The following is a 22,673-nucleotide window of genomic DNA, read 5'->3' as shown; positions in this document are numbered from 1 at the left end:
CGGTGCTACGGAGCCCAGCCCGGCCGGAGCGAGCAGAGGTTCCCCGGAGCCGGTTTTGCGCCGGTTCCCGCAGCCTCCGGTGCCCTCTGAGCGCCCCCCCCCCCCCATCCCTGGGGGTCCGGGGGCGGTGGCGGGGAGCTGCTGCCCCCGGTTCCCCCAGCCGGTGGGCGCATAGGGCCGGGGATGCCGCCCAGCTGGGTGCTGGTGCAGTGCTGGTTGCTGCTCCCACCGGCGCTGGCACCGCGTCCCCTCGCCCTGCCGGCAGCCTGGGTCCCCCAAGGGCAAACCCCTTTGTGCGCTCCCCAGGCCAGGCCTGTCCTCCGTGCCCGGCTGGGAATCGCCCCCACGTAGCCCCCCTTCTGTGGGATCCCTGCACAGCCACGCTGCCCCCGCCATGGGCATCGCATCGCAGCATCACCCCCTCCTGCGTGGGGGCACCCATGGGTGCTGCCTGCTCCCGAGCATCTTCCTGCGTCCCCTTGCACCGAGCCTTGGGCCCAGCTCCCGTCACCTCCCGAGAGCCGAGCCACAGCCGGGTGGGGGGACCGAGGGTGCTGTGGGTCTGGGGGGGTCCCCGGGCTCCCCCGTGCCGGTGGGCAGGGGGTCACGTGTGTGTTTTTTTTCTAAATCAACCCCCCTAATTGTGCTTACGTCGGCGTTGCTCGCTGACACAATAGGTCGCGTCCGCCCGGGACCCGCCTCCCCACTCCTGGCAGCCTATTTTAAGCTGGTAGAGCTCCGGTACTATTAATACCCCGCGTGGGGGCTGTTCCCGTGCTGCCCGCCCGGCCCTGGCCTCGTGCCCCAGAGACCTGGGCGGGGGGCGGCGGGTGCCTTTGGGGACCCCCTGCCCCTGGCAGGGCTCCTGCTGCAAACCTCTGCGGGGCGGCCGGGTTGTGCCCCACACCGGGATGCCGAGGGGACCTCCCCGGGCTCCTGCAGTCACAAAGGCCCCGTGCCGGTGTGCCGTGTGTGCTCGGGGACCTTGTGGGGTCTCCTGTCCCCCCCCCCTGCACCCCAGCCTCTGCCTCTGCTACAGGCTGCAGGGCGCTGTGCGGGCTGGAGGCAAATGTGCCAGGGCTGCTGCTCCCTTTCGCCTGCCTCTCTGCTGGGTGCAGCCCCCCGGCCCTGCTGTGCATCACCGCAGGATTTGGCCTTAGGGGAAGGTCGGGTAGCCCAGAGCAAGTGCCGGTGGTTGAGGGTGCTGGTGGTGGAGGATGCCAACGTGGGACGGTGTCCCCCAGCCTCTTCTGGTCCATCGCAAGTCTCTGAGACCCTCTGGGCTTGGTCTTTCCCTGCTGCAGGTCCCCGTCTCTCCACGGTGCTGGATCCCACAGCCCTGAGTTCCCCCGGCTGTGCCCTGGATCCCAACTGGGCTGAGCCCCTCCGTCGGGTGAGGCTGTGGGGACAGCGAGGTGGGCGCACTGCCCGTGGGACCTCGTGGGCACCAGCCGCTCGCCCTCCTCAGCCGTTCCCGTTCGGACGCAGCAGTCCTGCTCGTGTCCCCAGGGAGGCTCCTGCGTCCCCCAGCAGGGACAGGGACAGCGTGTCCCCCTCCAGTCAAGGACCCCCGTTAGCAGCAGGGACCCCGAAGCCCTGGCTCTGCCCCAGCTCATGGGGGCAGTCAGTGGGGAGCTGCTGCCTCCCCAAAACCCCATCCAGGGCTCTGCACAGCAGCTGGCGAGAGGGTGGTGGCATCGAGAAGGGTCTCTGGGCCCCCCCCGGGAGGTCTGGGATCCCACAAAACCCCGTGTCGTGTCCCCCAGGGGCTGTGCTTGGCAGGACCTCGGGGAGCAGCTGTTTGGCCCCAAATCCCTGCGGGATGCTGAGGCTGTTCCCATGCTGCGGGGCTCTGTCCCGGCGTCGCAGCCGTCCCCCCGCTGTGCCCACGCAGGGCTGGGGACGGGGGGGGAGCTCTGTGCCCCCCAGCTTGGACCAAGGGCACAGATTGATTGCGGGCTGTGGGGCAGCGGGACGGGTAGAGACCGGCTGGTGACTAAGTGGAAGCACATGTGGGAAGAGCTGCAGGCTCTGTTATTTTATGGGATTTCCAGAAAAGGCTGGAGGAGTGAATCTGAAAGTAGAATCAGCGGCTGAGCTGGGGCCAGGGGAGCTCAGGACCAGGACGGGGTGGTGCTGGAGCTGGCCCTGTGCAGCGATGGGACTGCAGAGAGCGGCTCCGTGGGGGATGGAGAGCAGGGAGGCTGCTGTCCCTGCGTCCTGGCTTGAGGACCTGTTCCCTGCTTTCTTCTCCAGCCTGGATGCAGAAGAGTTTGGGGGGCTGGTGAGTAGGGAGGATGCTGGAGGGGGCCTGGGGGGTACCGGGTCTGTTCCTCCCCGCCGCAGGATGTGGCCCTTCCCCAGCACCCTGCTGTCCTGCCCCCCATGAGTGGGGCCATCCCCTTCCTGCCCGAGCCCCGGGAGCAGTGCCGGTGCCTCCGCACGGGGCCCGGGCTCCAGCAGCCCCTCGCTGGGTAGCGGCAGCTGGTGCCGCGGGGAGTGGATGTGTCACTCTCTGTCTTCTTGGCAGGGAACAAATGACTGTAGAAAAGCCCTGGCTGTGCCTTGCCTCCCGCTGCCTCCGCTCCGCTGCTGCCTGCCCACGTCCCTGCTTTACCCCCGGGACTGGGGCAGCGGGGAGAACCGGGGCACGGGACGTGGCTGTGGCGCGTCCCAGCTGGATGCGGGAACAGCCCCGTGGGGACAAACGTCCTGCTCCCCTCCGCCAGGCAGCAGAGCTGCAGCTCCTTCCAAGGCACCTCAGCCCCAGAGGCTTTCGGTTTCTCTACCTCCTGCCGTCAGAAGCCGCTGCGCTGGTGGAGACCCCCCCGGGGATACCGGGAAGGGAGGGACAGCCCGGCAGGTCCCTGGCCCGATGGGCGCATCCCCGTGGGTTCGTTTAGCTGGGTAACGAGCGGGGTCACGCGGCGGTTGGGATTAGGGCTGCCGCGCTCGCCAGGGCACTAATCACGGGAGGTAATTGTCTAAAGTGGCGCTGAGCACACGCCGCCGAGCTGGGCAGGGTGCAGGGAGATGGGTTAGGACGTGCCGTCTGTGCCCAGCTGGCTGCCAGCACTCGGCGCTGGCACAGGCGGCGTGGGCATCGTGGGCAGCATCGCCGGCGGCGTGGGGTTTGGCAGCGCCGCCCCTCCGCCGAGCTGGGCTGCACGGGTGCGACGTGAGCGGCAGCACAGCGTGCACCATGCCCCCGCTCCAGAGCCGTGCCCTGCAGCCGGGATCCTCCGTGCTCCCCGTGGGCAGCGGCAGGGACTCTCCCGACTCCAGGCATCGCGTTCTCCTGCCTCTGTTACTGACCTACTTAGCACCCCAGGGAGCTCTGCCTGCACCGCTCGCACCCGTGCCTCGCCGAGCATCCCCGGGTCAGCCAGCCTGGAGCACACCAGCACCACGAGCTGCCCGCGAGCGGTGGCTTTTCTCTCCCTCTGCCTGAACCCAGCGGGCTGCAGGGGCAAGGCGTGCGAACGCGTTCAGCCGCAGGAGGCACCGGGAGATGCTCAGCATCGTGGTGCACGCCGAGGGCTCGCCGGCCGTGGGAGCGAAGCCGGTGCCGGAGGGGTGGGTTCGGCTGCCTGCGGTGGGCGAGGGCAGGCTCCGGCACAGCTGGAGGCAGGTCCCGGCGGCTGCTGGGTGCGAGCAGGCCCCCCGCCCCGCGTTTCCTTTCCGGATGGATTTCCTGTTTTCTGCTTTGGGGCCCGGTGCAGGGGTGGGGTGCGCACCGGGGTGGGGTGCGGGCACGGAGGGGTGCGGGTCCTGCCCCGCGCTCCCCACTGCCAGCGGTCACCCTGCGAGCGGCGTGGGCGCGGGGCCGGTGCCGCGAGGCAGTGGCGTGCTCAGATTGCTGCTCGCAGGAAGCGTCGTGGTGGCGGTGCAGATGGCTCGGCCGCCGGGTCCGTCCCCGCAGGGCTGGCGGTGGCACAGCCTGCTGCTGGACCCTCCGCACCCGGCACGGCGGCTCAGCCCTGGGGTGACCGTCCCAGGGGGATCTCCCACTCGAGCCCTGCCCTGCGCCCACCTCCCCATCCTGCAGAGGCTGGGCTGGGTCCCTCGGTGTGCCCGGTGTGGTGTTTCCCTCTGACCCAGCAGCATCCAGCCAGCTCTAAAATGGGGCTGGGGGCTAGAGCTGGTTTCCCCTTCCCTGGGGCGTTGCGCCCTGTGCACCCGTGGCTGGAGCTGGCTGCCTGGGTGACTGCCCCTGGCTGCTGCCTGTCCCCACAAACGTAAATCCAGACCTTTTGAGGTGAAACACCGCAAAATATGTGCCTGGGCTCTTAGCCCAGGCTGCAACAGCTGCGCCATGGAGGTGTGAAAGCTCTCGAGGTGCCGGAGGGGACACCCCATCGTCCCCAAGCCCTGGCAGCTGGGAAGAGCCTGCATGTGCCGGAGGCATCGCCAGATTAGAGGTGACTCACCATAATCTTGAAGAAGTGGATTAAACCTCCTCCCTGCTGCACTACTTAATGAAATCCAACCCATAATATGCTCCCAGCCCTGCTGTTCCCCTTATCCCCCGCCTCCTCCGACCCCTTCGGTAACGGGGTCTCCCCTTCCCCGCCTCGGGGGAGCCTTTTTTCCCCCTGCTGCCTGGAGTTGGTGTCCCGAGGGTGCAGGGGGGCCGTGGCGTGTGCCCCTCTGTGGGTGTGGGGCTGGTGTGGGCACGGGGGGGGGGGTCCTGCCAGGAGGCCCTTTCCCCTCCGGTGTCCCCAGACCCCAGGACGATGGGGCCGTGCCCCGGAGGGTGAGCGAGCGCTGGGGAAGGATCCGGCTCACGGCCGGGAGCAGGAAGGAAGGAAGGAAGGAACACGGAGTTAAAATAAGCCCGGCAGTGGGGGAGGCCCCGGCTGGAGCCGGCTCCCAGCCTTTGGGACAGGGGGGGAGAGGGTCCAGTGGGGCCAGGCTGGGCGTTGCATGGCGCAGGGGCACCCCCGGGCCCCTCTCTGCGCATCGGAGCTGGGGTGGGGAGCCCGGAGGGACCGGTGGGTGCACGGTGAGTTGCTCTGATGGCTCTGCCCCCTTCTCCCCCCCGGCAGGACGGCTCTCGGCAGCGACCCGTGCAGAAGAAGAAGACGGTCTCCTTCAGCACCATGCCCAACGACCGGAAGATCAACAGCACGGCCGCCTGCATCTCCTTCATGCTGGAGGGCTGCGAGCTGAAGAAGGTGCGCTCCAACTCCCGCATGTACAGCCGCTTCTTCGTGCTGGACGCCGACATGCGCTCCGTGCGCTGGGAGCCCTCCAAGAAGGACTCGGAGAAGGCCAAGATTGAGATCAAGTCGGTGAAAGAGGTGCGGGTGGGCAAGAAGACCCCCATCCTGCGCAGCAACGGCCTCTCCGACCAGTTCCCCGATGAGTGCGCCTTCTCCATCATCTACGGAGACAACTACGAGTCCCTGGACTTGGTGGCCAGCTCGGCCGACGTGGTGAGCGCCTGGGTGATGGGGCTCCGGTACCTGGTGTCCTACGGGAAGCACACGCCCGAGGCGCCAGGGACCGGCCACCCCAGCCTGCGGACCTCCTGGATCTCCTCCGTCTTCGACCTCGCCGACCTGGAGAAATCCGGCCACATCCCCGTGCCCCGGGCTGTGCAGCTCATCAAAGCGCTCAACCCGGGCATGAAGGTGTCCACCATCGAGCTCAAGTTCAAGGAGCTGCAGAAAGCCAGCGAGCGTCCCGGCGCGGAGGTGGCCTGCGACCTCTTCGTGGAGGCGTACTGCGAGCTCTGCACCCGCCCCGAGATCTTCTTCCTGCTGGTGCAGTTCTCCAGCAACAAGGAGTACCTGGGCCTCAAGGACCTGCTGATGTTCCTGGAGGTGGAGCAGGGCATGGAGGGGGTGACGGAGGAGAAGTGCCTGGAGATCGTCAGCAAGTACGAGCCCTCCAAGGAGGGCCGGGAGAAGGGCTACCTGGCCATCGACGGCTTCACCCGCTACCTGCTCTCCTCCGACTGCTCCATCTTCGACCCGCAGCACCGCAAGGTGTGCCAGGACATGGCGCAGCCCCTCTCGCACTACTACATCAGCTCTGCCCACAGCGCCTGCCTGCTGGAGGACAACTTCTGGGGCCGCTCGGACATCAGCGGCTACATCAGCGCCCTGGGGCTGGGCTGCCGCAGCATCGAGCTGGTGCTGTGGGACGGCCCCGACGGCGAGCCCGTGGTCTACACCAGCCCCTCGGGGGCCTCCTGCGTGCCCTTCCGCACCGTGGTGGGGCTGATCGACCAGCACGCCTTCACCGCCTCCGCCTACCCCCTCATCCTCTGCCTGGTGGTGCGCTGCTCGGCCGCCCAGCAGCGCCTGGCCGCCCAGTGCCTGCGCAAGACGCTGGGCGAGAAGCTCTACCTGGAGCCCCCCGACCCCGCCGCCTCCTACCTGCCCTCCCCGGAGCAGCTCAAGGGCCGCATCCTCATCAAGGGCAAGAAGCTGCCGCCCAGCTGCGAGGACAGCGAAGGGGAGGTGTCGGACGAGGAGGAAGGCTGGGAGCTGGCGCGGAGGCTGGGCCAGGAGGACCGGGAGGTGGCGGAGGGAGGGGGCCCGCGGCGAGCGCGGCTCAGCCGGGAGCTCTCGGAGCTGGTGAGCCTCTGCCAGGCCGTCCCCTTCCAGGACTTCGAGAGCTCGCGGCGCGGGCAGCGCTACTGGGAGATGTGCTCCTTCAGCGAGGTGGAGGCCGGCCGCTTCGCCAACGAGTGCCCGGCGGAGCTGGTGAGCTACAACAAGCGGTTCCTCTCCCGCGTCTACCCCAGCCCCATGCGCATCGACGCCAGCAACATGAACCCGCAGGACTTCTGGAAGTGCGGCTGCCAGATGGTGGCCATGAACTACCAGACGCCGGGGCTCATGATGGACCTGAACGCGGGCTGGTTCCGGCAGAACGGGGCTTGCGGCTACGTCCTGCGCCCCGCCATCATGCGGGAGGAGGTCTCCTACTTCAGTGCCAACGCCAAGGACTCCTTGCCCGGGGTGCCCGCCCAGCTCCTGCACCTCAAGGTCATCAGTGGGCAGAACCTGCCCAAGCCCAAGGGCTCGGGGGCCAAGGGGGAGGTGGTGGAGCCCTACGTCTGCGCCGAGATCCACGGCATCCCGGCCGACTGCGCCGAGCACCGCACCAAGACGGCCCTGCAGAGCGGGGACAACCCCGTCTTCGACGAGAGCCTGGAGTTCCAGATCAACCTCCCCGAGCTGGCCGTGCTGCGCTTCGTCGTGCTGGACGACGACTACATCGGGGACGAGTTCATCGCCCAGTACACCATCCCCTTCGAGTGCCTGCAGCCCGGGTACCGCCACGTCCCCCTCCAGTCTCTGGCCGGGGAGCCCTTGCCCCACGCCACCCTCTTCGTGCACGTGGCCATCACCGACCGCCGCGGCGGGGGCAAGGGGCACCGCCGGGGGCTGGCGGGGCGCCGGGGCCGCCGGGTGCGGGAGTACACCTCCACCAAGGCCACCGGCATCAAGGCCATCGATGAGGTCTTCCGGACGGCCACCCAGCCCCTGCGGGAGGCCACCGACCTGCGGGAGAATGTGCAGGTACCGGACCCAGGAGGGGCACCGCGGGATTTTGGAGAGGAGGACGGTGCTGGGCTGGGGGAGGGGGGGGGGGTCCCTGGGGGTGCTCCACATCCCCTGACGCCGCTCTCTGCCCGCAGAACGCGTTGGTCTCCTTCAAGGAGCTGTGCGGCCTGACGCCCGCCGCCAACATGAAGCAGTGCATCCTGACGGTGGCGGCGTGGCTGCTGCACAGCGACAGCGCGCCCAGCGTCACCCTCAACCTGGCAGAGCAGTACCCCACCATGGAGGCGCAGGGCCCCATCCCCGACCTGCTGCGCAAAGTCCTCACCGCCTACGAGACGGTAAGCGGCGGCACGGGGACGCTGCGCGGGGCCAGCAGCACCGGCAGCACCGGCAGCACCATCCTGCCTCGCCTACAGCTGCGCGCGTGGGGCAGCCCCAGGGTGGGGTCCCCCCAAAAGTCACCGGATCCATCGCGGTGCAGGGGGGGGGAGACCGGCTGGGAGATGCCCCAAGGGACCCCCCCGACTCGGGGCCCCCCCAGACTCGGGACCCCCCAGACTCAGGACCCCCCAGACTCAGGACCCCCCAGACTCGGGACCCCCCAGACTCGGGACCCCGCAGCCCCCATCTGGCTCCCGGGGCATCCTGCGGGGCCGCCAGGCGGGAGGAATCCCATTAAGAGCCGAAGCCGGAGCCGCTTCCTTCCTTTGTGTTGCAGGGGGACCTGGCCGCCGGCCAGGCGCTGGCTGCACCGCACCTGGCTGCACCGTGCCAGGGGGACCCCCAGCCAGACACCCCCCGTCCCCCCCCCCCCCTTTTCTCCCAGGCAGGGTGCGTGGGGTGGGATGTGGGGTGCCGGAGGGGTGCTCAGCAGCTCACGGTGCCCCTCTTTTCCCCAGATGATCCAGACCAGCCGGACGCTGATCGAGTCGGCCGACGCGGTGCACAGCAAGCTCATCCAGGCGCAGCAGGCAGGTGGGTCTGGGGGGGTGACCCCGGAGCTGGAACACGTCCCAAGGGTGCCAGGAATGGGGGGGGGTGGGGGGGGCTGTGCCTCCGAGCCCCCTGGGGACGCGTGTCCCTGCAGGGATCGGATCAATCCGGCACCAGGCTCCGGATCCGTGCACGGGCAGTGCCAAGCGTGCTGCCCTGCGTGGCGGGGGGCAAGGGGGGCACGTGGGGGTGCCCTGGGTGGGTGCGTGCTGCAGCTGGGGGTCAGCACCCGGCTGGCGTGGGGGGAGATTTCCATCGTGGGGGGGGGTCCAGCTCTGAGGTTTTCCCGTGTCCTGGATGCGCTGCGAGGAGAGAGGGCAGGGAGTGGGAAGCTGCAGGGGAGCACTGCTGGGGGTGGGGGGCTGCAGGGGCTGCCCCCCCCTTGGGGGTGCACTGCTGAGGGTGGGGGGCTGCAGGGGCTGCGGGGGCAGGGCTGGGAGGGAGCGAGCGGAGCGGAGGAGGCTGATGAGGAAGCGGAGAAGAGTCATTAGCTGCCAAACGCCGGAATATAATTAGCATCAGAAATAACAGACTGGGGCTGACGGTAGAAGTGGCAACTGAATGTTATGACTTCAAACACACATGGCTGAACCCACACAGGCAGGTGCTGCTGGCAGCCTGCCCCGGTCCCCGTCCCCCCCCCCCTCCCCGTGTCCCATCCTGCGCCATGCACCCGCAGCTGCCCAGGACCCCAGCCCCGCTCCCAGTATGTCCCCGTGCTCCCAGTAGGCACCGGTAGGGTGCACCGGGACCCCGTGTGTGCTGTCAGGGCGTCCTTGGATGCTTGCGGGGTGCGCGGGGGTCTGCCGGCCCCGGTTCTTCATCTGGGCACCCCGTGGGGCTGGGAGAGCTGCCAGGAGCTGGAGGGGCCGGGGAGGAAGGAGGGGGGGGCCCCGCTCTGCCACCCCCAGCGGGTGCCAGCCTCGCTGCCAGCAGCCCTGTTTGTTCCTTGGCGCCTCGGCAGCCCGGAAACCTCGCCGAGCATTTGGCTTTCGGCTCCGCCACCGCTGCCAGCGACGGGGGGAGCGCCTGCGAGGGGGGCTGGGGGGGGGGGGGCTGCGGGTGGGCTCTGCACCCACCGGCACCGCTTTGGCCACGGGAGACCCTCCGCTGGGTTGCTGGGGGTGGACATTTCCCCCGTGCCCCCCTGTCCTGCCTGAGCGCGGGGGTCTTTGGGGTGTGCAGCTGCCGCTGCCGACCCCCCCACGTTGGGGGGGCTGCCACCCTGACCCCCCCGTTCCCGGGTGCTGCTCCCTGCTTTCACACCCCTGGCTGCGCCGCGGATGAGCCCCGGTGGTGCTGGCACGGCTTTGGGTACCCGGGGGGGGGTGGGGGGTCTGGGGGTGCTGGTGGCAGGGCTGGGGGTGCGGGGTGGGGGCGAGCTGATTGACAGCACGGGGGCGAGCAGGCGTGCGTGGGAGCCCTCGTGTGGGCCCGGAGCCGGTGCTGCGTCAGGGAGGGGTAAATATAGCACCCGCTCACGAGGACATCACGCGGTGCACGGCGCGGGGGCCTGCGCCACGGCACGGGGGGGGCTTGGGGGGGGGGGGGTCCCCCTTTTGTGCCCCCCCCCCCCCCCGGGTGGGCTGCAGCGTGCAGGAGCCGTGCATCTGCCCCCCCGGGTAACTGCTGAACGTCCATCCCCTGGGATCCAAACCCGCTGAGGGTGGTGGCGAGCTGGTGGGGGCTGTGCTGGGACCTCGTTCCCCAAATGGAGGGGGCTCGGGGCTGCCGAGACCACCCGTGGTGCCCAGCGATGCGCTGGGGAGCCCGGGCAGCCGTGGGAGAAAGGCAACCGGTCCCCATCCCTCGTGGCCGGTGGCTGTCCCCGTACCCCGTGGCCCTGAGTGTGCCCCCCCCCCCCCATCGTGTGCCCCGCACCCAGGCATGGACTTCCACAAGGAGCTGCACCGCATCGAGGCCAAGGAGGGGCTGCGGGGACGGAAGCTGCAGAAGGCTCTGGAGAGCTTCGCCTGGAACATCACCGTCCTGAAGGTGAGGGGGGCACGGCGGCACCGTGGCTGTCACCGCCACCGACCCCCACTGCCGCCATCCCTCACCACCGCCGTGCCAAGACCGTGGGCACAGGGGGAATGCCCCGGGGGGGGATGCTCACCGGACATTTCTGGTCCGGGACGTGCCTGTACCCAGCAATTCCCCGCTGCCCCTCATGGGCCCGTGGCTGCAGGGCACAGCCGGGTGCTGGAGGTGGCACATGGGGACCCTGCGCGCCCGCGGCCGTGTCCCCCTGACACCCTCTCCCCCGTGGCAGGGCCAGGCTGACCTCCTGAAGCACGCCAAGGCGGAGGCGCTGGACAACCTCTGGCAGATCCACAACGCCGGGCAGTCCTGCGGCATCGGCAGGAACGGCTCGGCCTCGCCGGAGGCCTCCCGGCTGCGCGCCCCGCTGGAGCCCATCCCCGAGGCAGAAGGAGGTGGTGACGCGGCGTCCTGCTGACCCCGGCCTGGGGCTGGGGGGGCCCTGATGGAGCAGTCCCGCTTGTGGGGACCAGGACCGGAGAGCCTCAGCCTGCCCGCGGCTCGTTTTGGGACAGGGACCGAAAATGGGCAGGGTGCAGGTTGAAGGGGGGCTGGCGCAGCGGTGTGCCCATTTGGGGACCAGCTCTGGGCACGGCAGGGAGTTGGGGGGGGTCCCTACTCCCACCTTCCCCCCCGAGCTCGTGGGGTCTCATCCATCTCCCCCATCTGCTCTCAGAGCAACCACCCTGACGCAGGGCCGGTGGGGGCTGCTGGCACCCCAATGTGCATGCACCCCCAGCCTGCTGTGCCCCCACCCCCCCCCCCCCTTTGTAAAAAGCCACCCCAGGTGTGGGGTCCTGCTCTCAGGGCCGCAGGATTTGCTTCCAGGGGGTCCCCTCCCCGGTGTCCCCGTGCCCCCTCGCTGTGCAGAGGGGCTGGGCAGGCACCTGGGGAACGGCTCGCAGGGGCCGCTGCAGACCGGAGCTGCCAGCAGATGTGTCCTATGGCATCAGGGAAATTGTCCTGGGTTTGTCCCCAGGGCGAGCATGCCCCAGGCGTGGGCAGTGAGTATGGGGTTGGTCTGGGGTCGGACCGGGGCTGCGGAGCGTTTATAAAGTGTGCGAGACCCACGCCGTGCCCTCCGCTCCCTCTCCGCGCCGACACGCGGGGTGAGACGGGGATGGGGTCACCGAGGAGGACAGCGGGTGGCAGTGGGGTGGGGGCCGCATCCTTCCGCCAGCACCAGCAGGGTTCAGGGGGCACCAGCCCCGCACGTCACTGAGCCGCGCGGCTGCCTGGCACCCCTTTGTTCGGGGCGGTAATTAGCCTAATTGGGGCCACCAGGACCGGACCTGTTGTCGGGAGCGGTGACGGCGCTTCCCCCGGTGCTGACCTTCAGGCCGCTTTGTGCCGGCCCGGCTGCGGGTCCCTCGGGTAATTACGGCCTCATTAGCGCCGCGCACCCCAGCCCCGCGCTGCACCCTCATAATGCGGAGCCGCAAATGAGGGGAAAGGCCTGGCCCGTCTCCGAGCTACCGGCAACAAAGGGTGCGCGTCTCCCAGAGACCAGCCCCGCTGCTCCTGCGGGTATTTTTGGCAATGCTATTGTGCCGGGGGCTGGGGGCCGGGGGGGGCAGCCCCTATAAAGCCCCGGTGTAGGGTGCACGGCTCAGGGCAGCTGCGCTCCTCGGCCCTGGCAGGACATGCCCCAGTGCCGCTCGGCCACCTGAAGACGCCGGGAAGGATGGAAGTGCCGAACGCCAAGGTGGGGCTGGTGATGTGGGGCTGGGGTCTCGGGGTGCACAAGGGCTGGGCCAGTTCCTCGGGGCTCCCAGGGGCTCCCCAAACCCGAGAAGGAGCAGCTGGGGGGGGAGGCTCAACCCTGCATGGGCTTCTCGGGAGGGAGCTGGGTGTGTGCTGTGCGCTGCTCCAGCATCAGCCAAGCGTGGGTGCTCATCCCGTGGCTCTTGGGAGGGTGATCCCAGGGCTGTCGTGTGCCGGAGCTGGGTAAGTGGCACGGTGAAGATACCCATGGCTGGCTCCTGCTGGCAGCGTGGCTGAAGGCAGTGGATTTGGGGGCTGGGATGGGGAAGTGAGGAGCTTTGGGGTCCCCTCTGTGCCCAGGGGTGCAGTGCCGGCCGTGCCGTGGAGCGCTGAAGGGTGGTGCTGCGGGTACGGGGCTGAGCCCCTGCAGCAAGTGGGGCGGATGGGAGCCGAGCCTCTGGCAGGGTGCTGGCAGCCCAGGGGAGCACGGCAGCAGCCCGGGCTGGCTCTGCGGGTGCCCTGCGCTGATGCCAGCCGTTACCCGGCAGCTCCAGAGAGCCGCCTGCCTCCTGCTCCTGCTCCTGCTCTGCTCCCTGGCCTCCGCCCGCCAGAACCTGCCCGAGTGCTGCCGGCAGAAAACCTGCTCGTGCCGCATCTATGACCTCTTGCACGGCATGGGCAACCACGCCGCCGGCATCCTCACACTGGGCAAGAGGAAGAGCGTCCCACCGGCCTTCCAGAGCCGGCTCTACCGCCTGCTGCACGGCTCCGGCAACCACGCCGCGGGCATCCTCACCATGGGCAAGCGCGGGGAGCACTCCGGCACCGCCTGCCGCGACGCCTCGGGCTGCGCCGTGGGCGCTGGTGCTCAGCCGACGCCGGCGCTGAGGGGCACCGATGCCAGCCCCAGGGAATGCCAGGGACACGCTGGGAAGGACGTGACCAAGAGCCGGGGAGCTGCAAAGAGCTTTTATTGAGCTGGGTGGGGGGCTGCGGGGGCAGAGAGGGGGGATCCCTGGGGGGACGCACGCCCCGGCGCTCGCTTGGTGTAAATAGCACTTTTAAATACCTCCTTGGGGCCCTGACCGAGGCTGCTCAGGGCGCCGCCGCAGGCACCGCTGGCCTTTTACAATAAATGGTAGCCTGAGGTTGCCCGGCTCTGCCTTGTCTCTGGGGAGGGGGCCGGGGGGCACGGCTCCGCCTGAGGCAGGCAGTGGGGTGGGTGCCGGGGGTGCCTGCATGCTCCCAGCTCCCCGCCCCCCAGCAGGGTCCTGGGGAGGGCTCTGGCTGGGGGTTGTCCCCACTGGGTTCCCCTCTTCGGGGGTGGGGGGGTCGCCAAGGTGCCGCAGCCCCTGGGCTCTCCAGGGTGCAGTGGCAGGGACGGGGCTGGCGTCCTGCTGCTGGTCCCGTCCCGGAGCTGCGGTGCCAAGCGGGGCCGGATCCTGCCCCTTCCAAAGAGCCTGGACCGAGCAGCTCCCGGTGCACCGGGTCCCGGTACCGAGCAGCTCCCGATACACCGGGGTCGGTGCCTCCCGGTGCCCAGTGGGCTCGTACCGAGCAGCTCCCGGTGCATCGGGTCCCGGTGCCCAGCAGGTCCCGGTGCAGCGGGACCGGTACCTCCCGGGGCCGAGCAGGGCGCTGCCGAGCGGCTCCCGGTGCTGCCGGTGCCTGCCGGTGCCGAAGCCCCTCCCGGTGCCGGCGGCGCGCAGGGCCCGGGGCGGGGCGGGGGGGCGGAGCGGGAGCCCCGGGCGGGCCGGGCCGGGCCGGGCCGAGCCGAGCCGGGATTAACGGGCGGCGTTGGGGCCGAACCCGCGGAGGGTCCCCGGGGCGGCGGCGGAGCCCGGCCCCGTAGGCGCAGCCCCGGTCGGGCGGCCCGGCGGGACCATGCCGGTGATGAAGGGGTTGCTGGCTCCGCAGAACACCTTCCTGGACACCATCGCCACCCGCTTCGATGGCACACGTAGGGCTGCGCCCCGGGACGGCGGCGGGGGGGGGGCAGGGGGGCGCGAGCAGCGGCAGGAGCTTGGGAAGCAGCGGGGGGCGGCCGGGGCACCGGAGCTCCCCGGGGCGCGGCGGGACTCGACTCTTCGCGTTCTCCATGCCCTGGACGGCCTCGGTCCCCCCGCCCCGTGCAGCCCCCGAGGTGACCGGGAGGGTCCCGTGCCCCGCTGCCGGTGCCCCGGGAGGGTCCCGGTCCCGCTCAGCACCAGGGACAGAGGCGCGGCCGGCGGCACCGGGCGCACCGGGAGGGGTCCGGGGCGCAAGGGGGTCTCCCGGGAGAGAGACCCTACCCGAGCACCACCAGCACCGGGAGGGCTCGGGGTGGGCAGCACCCGGTGCAACGGCAGCACCCGAGCCTGGAGCAGTCCGGGGATGGGAGCGAGGGGTTGGGTGCTGCCCTGAGCAGCCCCCGGAGCTGGGTCCCGGTGCCAGGGGATGGCCCCGTGGCACAGCGCGTGCTTGTCACACTTGTGGCACACGGCGCTGCAGCCACCAGCATGGCCCTCGGGGACCCCGGGGTTGCACCGGCCAGCTCCGTGCTGGGCACCGGTTCCTTGCTCCTGGAGCTCAGGGGCTGGGAAGGGCCCTGCCCGCCCTGGGGGACCAAAGTGTCTTGTTTGCTTGGAGCTACAGCCTTGGAAAATGTGGGCACCCGCAGCTGTGTGCTGGGACAGGGGCCCAACGCTGCCGGTTTTGGGGCCACTTCCCACAGCTGGAGGTGCTGGAGCATCCTTGGGAGCTGGGCTCCTCCCTGTGTCCGTGCCCCCGTGCTGGGGCCAGGATGGATTAAAGCCCTGGCACGTTGGAGAGGGGATTATGCGGGGGTGCCACGTGCCAGCTTCTGGCAGCACCACACAGCCACCCGGGGATGGGTCGTGTTAGGCGCTGACCTCGCGCCTCCCCAAAATCACTTGGGCCTCCCAAAATCACCTGGGTCTCTTGCGGTGCTGGGAAGGATGAAGACGGTGCTCAGAGCCTGGGGTGTGCCGACACCAGGGGGGTTATCCCCCGGGACCGAGGGTGGCTGAGAGCATCCTGCTTTCATCCTGCATCCTGACAGCACCCTGCTTTCGATGGCTTCCGGGCACTTTTAAATAGCGTCCAGCTTTGCGGGTTTGATGTGTTTCTTACCGGCTTTATCTGCCATGGAGAGGGGCTTTAGCCGCAGCGATACGTGGTGAGAATTAACCCTGCCTCTCCCATGCAGCCGCTGGGCCCCTCATCCAGGTGAGCTCGCCGCTGCCGCAGGGGCTGTGCCCCCTTCATGGCAAAGCCAATCACAAATGCAAGCCATGCAAGCCCCTTTTCTTTTTCTTTTTTTCCCCCTTTTCTAATACCACACCCTGGACACCACGGTAATCCTGGCTCCCCAGAGCCAAAATCTGGCTTTAGTCACAGCTCCCAGCTATTTTTGCTTCTCCAAGCTAATCCTGGGTTGAGCTGCGCCGCCGTGGCCCTGGCGCACCTCCCAGGGCTGTGTGCGGCTCCCTCCTCCGTCCCTGCTCGGGCTGCAGTGTCCTGGCACGGCTCTGCCGTCTGTGCACGGGCCCTATAATCCTCTGCGGGTCTCCCCCTTCTTCGCTGTGAAATTGGAAGACACATCGCTCTGGGTGCCTGGGCTGTGGGGTGCAGGGGTGCTGGGCTGGGGACCCACAACCTCGAGACCACGTCTGGATGCTGGCACCCGTTCTGCCCTTGCTGGGAGCCCCCGCTGGCCATGCACCCCATTTCCTTGCCACCCTCGTGTGCACCCTTCCTCGGGATAAAGCACAAAACCATCTGCCCGGCTGGCACCGAGCCCGCGGCCCTGCTGGCAAAGCCCTCTCCTGGCCCGGGGCTGGCAAAGCCTTTCCTGGGTGATGCCTCCGGGGAGACTGCGAGCTCCGGGGTACTGTGACACGAGGGGGCTGCATTTCCCCTGCACCTCTTGGCCTGGCTTAGCCCTGACTCGGGGCTCGGTGGCCTCACTCACGGAGCCAGGAGATGTGTCGGGTTCTTTCCCCTTCCAGCACAGCGGGGACCTCCAGGTCCTGGGGGTGGCAGGGCAGGGGGATGAGCTTGTCCTTGAGGTCCCCAGGCTCGGATGTGGGATCGGCCCCAGTTCACAGCATGGGGCACGGTCCTCCACGGCTCTGCTGGCCCTCAGGGTGAGCAGGGGGCCATGGGGCAAGCCTCCAGGGTGGCCGTGGGTCCCCTGGTACGGATGGAGCGGGGTCTGTGGGCAGGATGGAGACCCGGCTCCTCTTCCCACATCGACCCACGGATGGGGTTGGGATTTCTGTGCTCCACCTTGGGGTGCGGGGGCCATTCGTGCCCCCACCCCATGGGGCAGCCCCGAGCCCTCGGGGGCAGCCGTGTCTCCTTTCAGACAGCAACTTCATCCTGGCCAACGCGCAGCTCCGCCGCGGCTTCCCCATCGTCTACTGCTCCGACGGCTTCTGCGAGCTGACCGGCTTCGCCCGCACCGAGGTGATGCAGCAGAAATGCAGCTGCCGCTTCCTCTGCGGGGCCGACACCAGCGAGGCCGTCCTGCAACGCATCGAGAAGGTGCTGGACAGCAAGCAGGAGTGCCAGACCGAGGTCTGCTTCTACAAGAAGGGCGGTGAGTGGCGCTGGGGACCTTGGGGGGGGGCTCCAGCCGGGGGCTCGGCCCCGTGCCGAGCAGTGGAGGGGCTCTCCTGCCTTCCCTCTCCTCTCCTCCGCGCAGGAGCGGCGTTCCGGTGCCTGCTGGACATCATGCCCATCAAGAATGAGAAGGGGGAGGTGGTGCTCTTCCTCTTCTCCTTCAAGGATATCACACAGAGCCGGGGCAAGAGCCACCCGGGCGACAAGAAGGAGGGTGAGCCGTGGCTGTGGGATGGGGACGGGGTGCAGGGAGCATCAGCAGCGTGTGCAGGGGGCACGTGGAGAAGGGGTTCCCAGCCCCAGCCTGGCTTTGTGTCCCGGCTCGGTGCCACCCATGCAAGGAGGGGTCCCCAGCTCCCCTCTGCTGCTCCAGGGGCAGGGGATGGGAGCAGTGGGACCAGTCCCACAGCCACAGGGGCGAGAACCCGTGTGGGGACCCGGTCCCCCAGCAGCAGCACGGCCGCTGACCGAGCACATCTCGTCGTTGCAGAGAAGAAGAGGAGCAAGAAGCCCAGGAGCTCGCACCTGCAGGCGGCACGGCGGCAGGGCCGCACGGTGCTGCACCGGCTCAGCACCCGGTTCACCCGGCAGGACCGCAGCGAGATGAAAATCAACCGGGTAAGGAGCCGGGGGTGCGAGCACAGCCCGCTCCCCCCAGGACGCTCTCCCCGTGCGATGCATCGCGCTGGCCCCCGAGGCACCGAAACGCCCTCGGCACGGGGAAGTGCAAAGGCTGCAGCAGGACCTGACTGTGCCATGGGGAGAGCAGAGCTTTTGGCGGCTCTCGCCACCTCCTGCTCTTCTCATGAATTAGTTGTCTTGAAACCCAGCCGCTCAGGCTCCGGCAGGGCCGTGCTTGCCCCAGGGGAGCGCCGTTACCAGGAGCTGGACTCGCCAGCAGCGGTGTCCCCGCGGCAGCGTCCCCGTGCCAGCCTCCTCCTGGGGCTGTGGGGCTCCAGCGTGGGGTCCCCGGGGCACGGTCAGGAGATGCTGAGCCACGGAGGACGGGGTTGGGATGGCCCCAAAGCTATCGCTGCCCATGCAGAGGGTGCTGGTGGGGCTCTGCCCCCACCGCATCTGCACCCGAGACCATTCCGGGCAGCAGCTGGTGGATTTCTGCTAACGGCATTAGCACGGCATTAATTAATGGGCTATAATCGGGTATCCTGTGCCTGCCTTTGCGGGTGACCTCTGCACAGCCTGCGTGCGCCGTGCCCCGCTGGAGGTGTGTGCCCATCACCGTGGCATCGGGGCTGTCCGCCGGCGGCACCCCAGGCCCGCAGGAACCAGGGGGACGGGGGTCTGCAGCGCGGGGCTGTCCCCGTGCCACCGCTGCCGTTTGCTCCCCCCAGAACGTGTTTGAGAACAAGCCGTCCGTCCCCGAGTACAAAGTGGCCTCGGTGCAGAAAGCCCGCTTCATCCTGCTGCACTACAGCGTCTTCAAGGCCCTGTGGGACTGGCTGATCCTGCTGGCCACCTTCTACGTGGCCGTCACCGTCCCCTACAATGTCTGCTTCACCGGCACGGAGGACAGCCTCTCGGCCGCCCGCAGCACCACCGTCAGCGACATCGCGGTGGAGATGCTCTTCATCCTGGGTAGGGATGCTCAGCACGGGGCTGAGCACCCATGGGGGCACGAGGATGCGCCTGGATGGGACCAGGGTTGATCCCCGTCCCCCCCCAGCCCGCCTGCTGTGGCCATAGTGGGGTGTTCAGGGCTGTTTTGCTCCCCCCGGGGCAGATATCGCCCTGAATTTCCGGACGACGTACGTGAGCCAGTCGGGCCAGGTGGTGTACGAGCCCCGCTCCATCTGCATCCACTACGTGGCCACCTGGTTCTTCGTGGACCTCGTCGCTGCCCTGCCCTTCGACCTGCTCTACGTCTTCAACGTCACCGTGGTGAGCTCCGGGGGCCCTGCGGGAGGAACCCGCTGCTCCCGGCTCGGTCTGGGAGCCAGCTCGGGGAGCGGGGGAAAGCAGAGACAGCAGCAATCGGGGGAAACCTCCCCCCCCCCCCAAAAAAAAGGAAAACGACCTCGGCCAAGCCCGGGGTGCAGCTGGGCTGGGCAAGCTGGAGCAGAGCAGGGAGCGGCGCCCTGAGACAGGAGGCCACGGTGCGAGGGCACACGCAGCAGTTTCCTAAAAATGCTGCCAAGGGACTGAGGCTGCAGCGGGCAGGAGCAATCCTCTGGGCTGAAGGCAGCTGAGCTGGCCAAGGAGCAGCTCCATCGTCACTGTCCCGGCAGGGTCTGAGCACAGCATCTGCTATGGCTCCGCTCCTGCCCCGTGCCCCTGCCCGGTCCCACTGCCCTGGGCTCCTCCTGATGCCTGGTGCAGTGCTGGGAAGAGACAGAAGGACGGGGATGGAGCTTTGGGCAAGGTGCGAGGCCCTGGGGGAGCTCAGCACCGCTGCGCATCCGACCCAGCCTAAGCCAGGGCATGGCTGGCTCTCTTTCTCCAGGATCCTCGCGGGCGAGGCTCAGCATCTTGCTGCCATTTCCCCTTGCAAAGTAGCTCAGATCAGCCCTCCGCCAGCACGGCCGCACCAGCCCCAGCCTCTGACAGCAAATCCACCGCTCCCCGCGTCCTCCTCCCGCCGCTTCGCCTCCCTCCCCTCTGCTGGGGTGGCTCCGTGCCCTGCCCCGGGGTGGTGGGGACGGAGGCTGCTCGGGGAGGGAGCGCTGCCCAGCCTGTCCCGTAGCTGTGGCGGGTGGCGAAGGGTCCCTGCCCCGGGGGGAGGAAGGTGGGGGTCCCTCCCTGACCCTACCGCCGGGTTCACCCTGGTTTCCCCCCCCCCTCCCCAGACCTCGCTGGTTCACCTGCTGAAGACGGTGCGGCTGCTGCGGCTGCTGCGGCTGCTGCAGAAGCTGGACCGCTACTCGCAGTACAGCGCCATGGTGCTGACGCTGCTCACGTCCATGTTCGCGCTGCTGGCCCACTGGATGGCCTGCGTCTGGTACGTCATCGGCCGCAAGGAGATGGAGAGCAACGACCCGCTCACCTGGGACATCGGTGAGCGGGGGCTGCGCGGGGCGGGGGCCGCCGGGGTCCCCGCTGACAGCGGGATGGAGAGGGCAGGGGGTGGGCAGCACCGGGGGGGGGGCAGCATTTTTGGGTGTCTCCTACCTGCAAAGCAAGATCGGGGCAGGGACGGGAGCCGTGCTGAGCATCAGCACTGACCCCTGGCTGCGCTTGGCAGGCTGGCTGCACGAGCTGGGCAAGAGGCTGGAGGCTCCCTACATCAACAACTCGGTGGGGGGCCCCTCCATCCGCAGCGCCTACATCGCCTCCCTCTACTTCACCCTCAGCAGCCTGACCAGCGTGGGCTTCGGCAACGTCTGCGCCAACACCGACGCTGAGAAGATCTTCTCCATCTGCACCATGCTCATCGGGGGTGAGACGGGGACCCGGGCAGGGCCCCGTGGCGGGGAGGTGGTGGGGTTAGGGGAGAAGCCCCTTTTTCTGCACGCTTCGGCCCCCGAGTTGCTGCTGGGGGCAGAGCCCAGACCCTGCCTGGGTGCCCGCTCCTTCCCCGGGCCTGACGCTGCCCCCCCCCCCCCCCCCCCCCAGCGCTGATGCACGCCGTCGTCTTCGGTAATGTCACGGCCATCATCCAGCGCATGTACTCCCGCCGCTCGCTCTACCACACCCGCATGAAGGACCTCAAGGATTTCATCCGCGTCCACCGCCTGCCCCAGCAGCTCAAGCAGAGGATGCTGGAGTACTTCCAGACCACCTGGTCGGTCAACAACGGCATCGACGCCAACGAGGTAGGAGGGTTCGGCAGGGGATGGAGCAGCCTCCCTCCTGCCCCCCGCCCTGCGCATGGAGCTGGGGGGTGACGGGGGTGGCGATGCCAGCGATGGGAGCTCAGGGGGTGTGTGTGCAAGCGTGCCCGTCTGCTTGTGTCCGTGCTCTGCTGCTGGAGGGATCAGAGCTGTGTGCCGGGACTGGGGCAGGTTCCTGGCAGCACGGGGAGCGGGGACGTGCAGATAGAGCAGAGGGAGCCCCCAAATCAGCCAGAGCTGGGCTGGCTTTACCACCCAGGGCTGCTGAGCGCGGCGAGATGCTCCATCGTGCCGGGGGTGGAAGCCCTGTGGCAGCCCCGGGCACCAAGCAGCACGCCGGTTCCTCTCCCTGCAGCTGCTGCACGACTTCCCCGACGAGCTGCGCGCCGACGTGGCCATGCACCTGAACAAGGACATCCTGCAGCTGCCCGTCTTCGAGACGGCCAGCCGGGGCTGCCTGCGCTCCCTCTCGCTGCACATCAAGACCTCGTTCTGCGCCCCCGGCGAGTACCTGCTGCGCCAGGGCGACGCGCTGCAGGCCAACTACTTCGTCTGCTCCGGCTCCCTCGAGGTGCTGAAGGACGACGTGGTCCTGGCCATCCTGGGTGAGGGCTGCCCCCCCTCTGTGCCCCCCCCCCCAGCCCCCCAGCACCTCCTGCTGCCCTCCCCGTAGCCCATAGCCCACCCCGTCCCGCAGGCAAGGGGGATTTGATCGGCGCCGACCTGCCCAGCGAGGAGCAGGTGATCAAAAGCAAGGCGGACGTCAAGGCGCTGACCTACTGCGACCTGCAGCACGTGGGGCTGCGGGGGCTCGGCGAGGTGCTGCAGCTCTACCCCGAGTACGCCGCCAAGTTCAGGGCCGACATCCGCCAGGACCTGACCTTCAACCTGCGGGAGGGCGGCGGGGTGGAGGTGGGTGCGTGTCCTCCCTCGCGGGCCCCTTTCCCGGCCTCACCGGGAGCGGGGCTGGGGCTCGGCGTGGCCGCGGAAGGGGATTTTAGCCACTCCGTGCTCCTGGTCCTGAGGCTTCGGGGCTGGGGAGGGGGCTGTGGATCTGTCCCCCCTCAGCCCCCCCAAGCCATGCAGGTACAGCCCGGGGGGGGGGGGAGGGGGGTCCCTAAACCCTAAATGGCCTCAACCAACACTTGGGAGAGGTGTAAATAAACCACGATGGATGCGAACAGCGCCCGCCGGTCCCTGCCGCTCTGGCACGGGAGCAGCAGAGGAGGGGGAGCAAAGAAAAGGGCCGTGAGCCCCCCTGCTGCGGGGACCGCTGCTCGGGACCGGGGTGGCACCGAAAGGGCCGGGCTGGGGAGGGGGCTGCCCCCCGAGGTGGGCACGTTCAGGGCGCGGGGGGGCCGCTCGTGGCTGCTCCCCACCGACCGGCTCCGTCCGCTCTCCCGCAGGGGCTCCGCCGCTCCTCTTGCAGGTTCGTGCTGCGGGGGGGGGGGGGGGGGAGACGGCCGGGATTTGGGGGTCGGGGGGGGTCATTAATATCGGCCCTGACATCCCCCTACCCCCCCATACCCGCAGCCTCGCCCGGACAGCGGTGGCAGCCCGGAGAAGCCCCTTCCCTTCATCGTGGAGGACGAGGAAGAGCAGGATGAGGCCTTCCAGCACTCGCCCACCGCCCACCGCCGGCTGCTGCAGCCCCCCAGGAGCAGCCCCGCACGCCGGGGGGGCGCGGGGAGCCTTCGGGGCTCGGAGCGGGGCAGCCCCTCGGTGCAGCACCGGGGGGAGGCCCAGCTCCCGGAGGCGGGGGGCGGCAGGGGCAAGAAGCCCCCCAGGCTCCTCATCCCCTCCCTGCACGCCCCCGAGCCCCCCGAGCTCAGCCCCAGGTAAGGATGGGGGTCGGTGGGGGGGTGAGGGGATGAGGTGGGTGAAGGGGGGGGGGCGAGGACCCATCCTCAGCCCTTCCCCACCCCAGGGTGGTGGACGGGATTGAAGACACCGGGGGGCCACGGGAGGCACAAACCTTTGCCTTCACCGCGCCCCCCCC

The 22,673-nt window shown here is 69.1% G+C and overlaps 3 protein-coding genes across 4 annotated transcripts; all 3 read left to right on the top strand.

Annotated features, from left to right (window-relative positions):
- Positions 1-1,054: 1,054 nt before the first annotated feature.
- LOC118158364 (inactive phospholipase C-like protein 2) lies at positions 1,055-11,627 on the top strand. Of its 2 annotated transcripts, none has more exons than XM_035313013.1 (6): positions 1,055-1,393; positions 5,049-7,538; positions 7,658-7,861; positions 8,423-8,498; positions 10,402-10,511; positions 10,789-11,627. In XM_035313013.1, the coding sequence occupies exons 1-6, from the start codon at positions 1,070-1,072 to the stop codon at positions 10,972-10,974; spliced, it is 3,390 nt and encodes a 1,129-aa protein (XP_035168904.1). In that variant the 5' UTR covers positions 1,055-1,069; the 3' UTR covers positions 10,975-11,627. The 2 variants fall into 2 exon arrangements, with proteins under 2 accessions (XP_035168904.1, XP_035168905.1); XM_035313014.1 differs by lacking the exon at positions 1,055-1,393 and adding an exon at positions 2,174-2,284.
- A 742-nt stretch (positions 11,628-12,369) lies between these two features.
- On the top strand, positions 12,370-13,408 carry HCRT (hypocretin neuropeptide precursor). Its single transcript, XM_035313016.1, has 2 exons — positions 12,370-13,087; positions 13,124-13,408. The coding sequence occupies exons 1-2, from the start codon at positions 12,788-12,790 to the stop codon at positions 13,235-13,237; spliced, it is 414 nt and encodes a 137-aa protein (XP_035168907.1). The 5' UTR covers positions 12,370-12,787; the 3' UTR covers positions 13,238-13,408.
- Positions 13,409-13,997: 589 nt separating this feature from the next.
- On the top strand, positions 13,998-22,512 carry KCNH4 (potassium voltage-gated channel subfamily H member 4; the record flags this gene model as incomplete). The annotated part of the gene is made up of 12 exons (XM_035313012.1): positions 13,998-14,220; positions 16,630-16,863; positions 16,969-17,100; positions 17,377-17,504; positions 18,239-18,482; positions 18,628-18,785; positions 19,691-19,898; positions 20,086-20,280; positions 20,457-20,656; positions 21,030-21,279; positions 21,372-21,586; positions 22,208-22,512. Coding segments are annotated over exons 1-12 (2,345 nt in total), but the record flags the coding sequence as incomplete, so codon positions are not given.
- Between the last annotated feature and the right edge of the window lie 161 nt (positions 22,513-22,673).

Source organism: Oxyura jamaicensis, assembly GCF_011077185.1.
Source record: "Oxyura jamaicensis isolate SHBP4307 breed ruddy duck chromosome 27 unlocalized genomic scaffold, BPBGC_Ojam_1.0 oxy27_random_OJ187, whole genome shotgun sequence".
NCBI lineage: Eukaryota > Metazoa > Chordata > Aves > Anseriformes > Anatidae > Oxyura > Oxyura jamaicensis.
Note: the sequence above shows the minus strand (reverse complement) of the source record. Positions and strands in the feature narration are given on the sequence as shown.

Coding starts and splice junctions, on each gene's coding strand:
- LOC118158364 (XM_035313013.1), top strand. CDS start 1,070: ATGTGCCAGGGCTGCTGCTCCCTTTCGCCTGCCTCTCTGCTGGGTGCA. Junction 7,539..7,657: donor ACCTGCGGGAGAATGTGCAG/GTACCGGACCCA, acceptor CTCTGCCCGCAG/AACGCGTTGGTCTCCTTCAA. Junction 7,862..8,422: donor TCCTCACCGCCTACGAGACG/GTAAGCGGCGGC, acceptor TCTTTTCCCCAG/ATGATCCAGACCAGCCGGAC.
- HCRT (XM_035313016.1), top strand. CDS start 12,788: ATGCCAGCCGTTACCCGGCAGCTCCAGAGAGCCGCCTGCCTCCTGCTC. Junction 13,088..13,123: donor GCGGGGAGCACTCCGGCACC/GCCTGCCGCGAC, acceptor GCCGTGGGCGCT/GGTGCTCAGCCGACGCCGGC.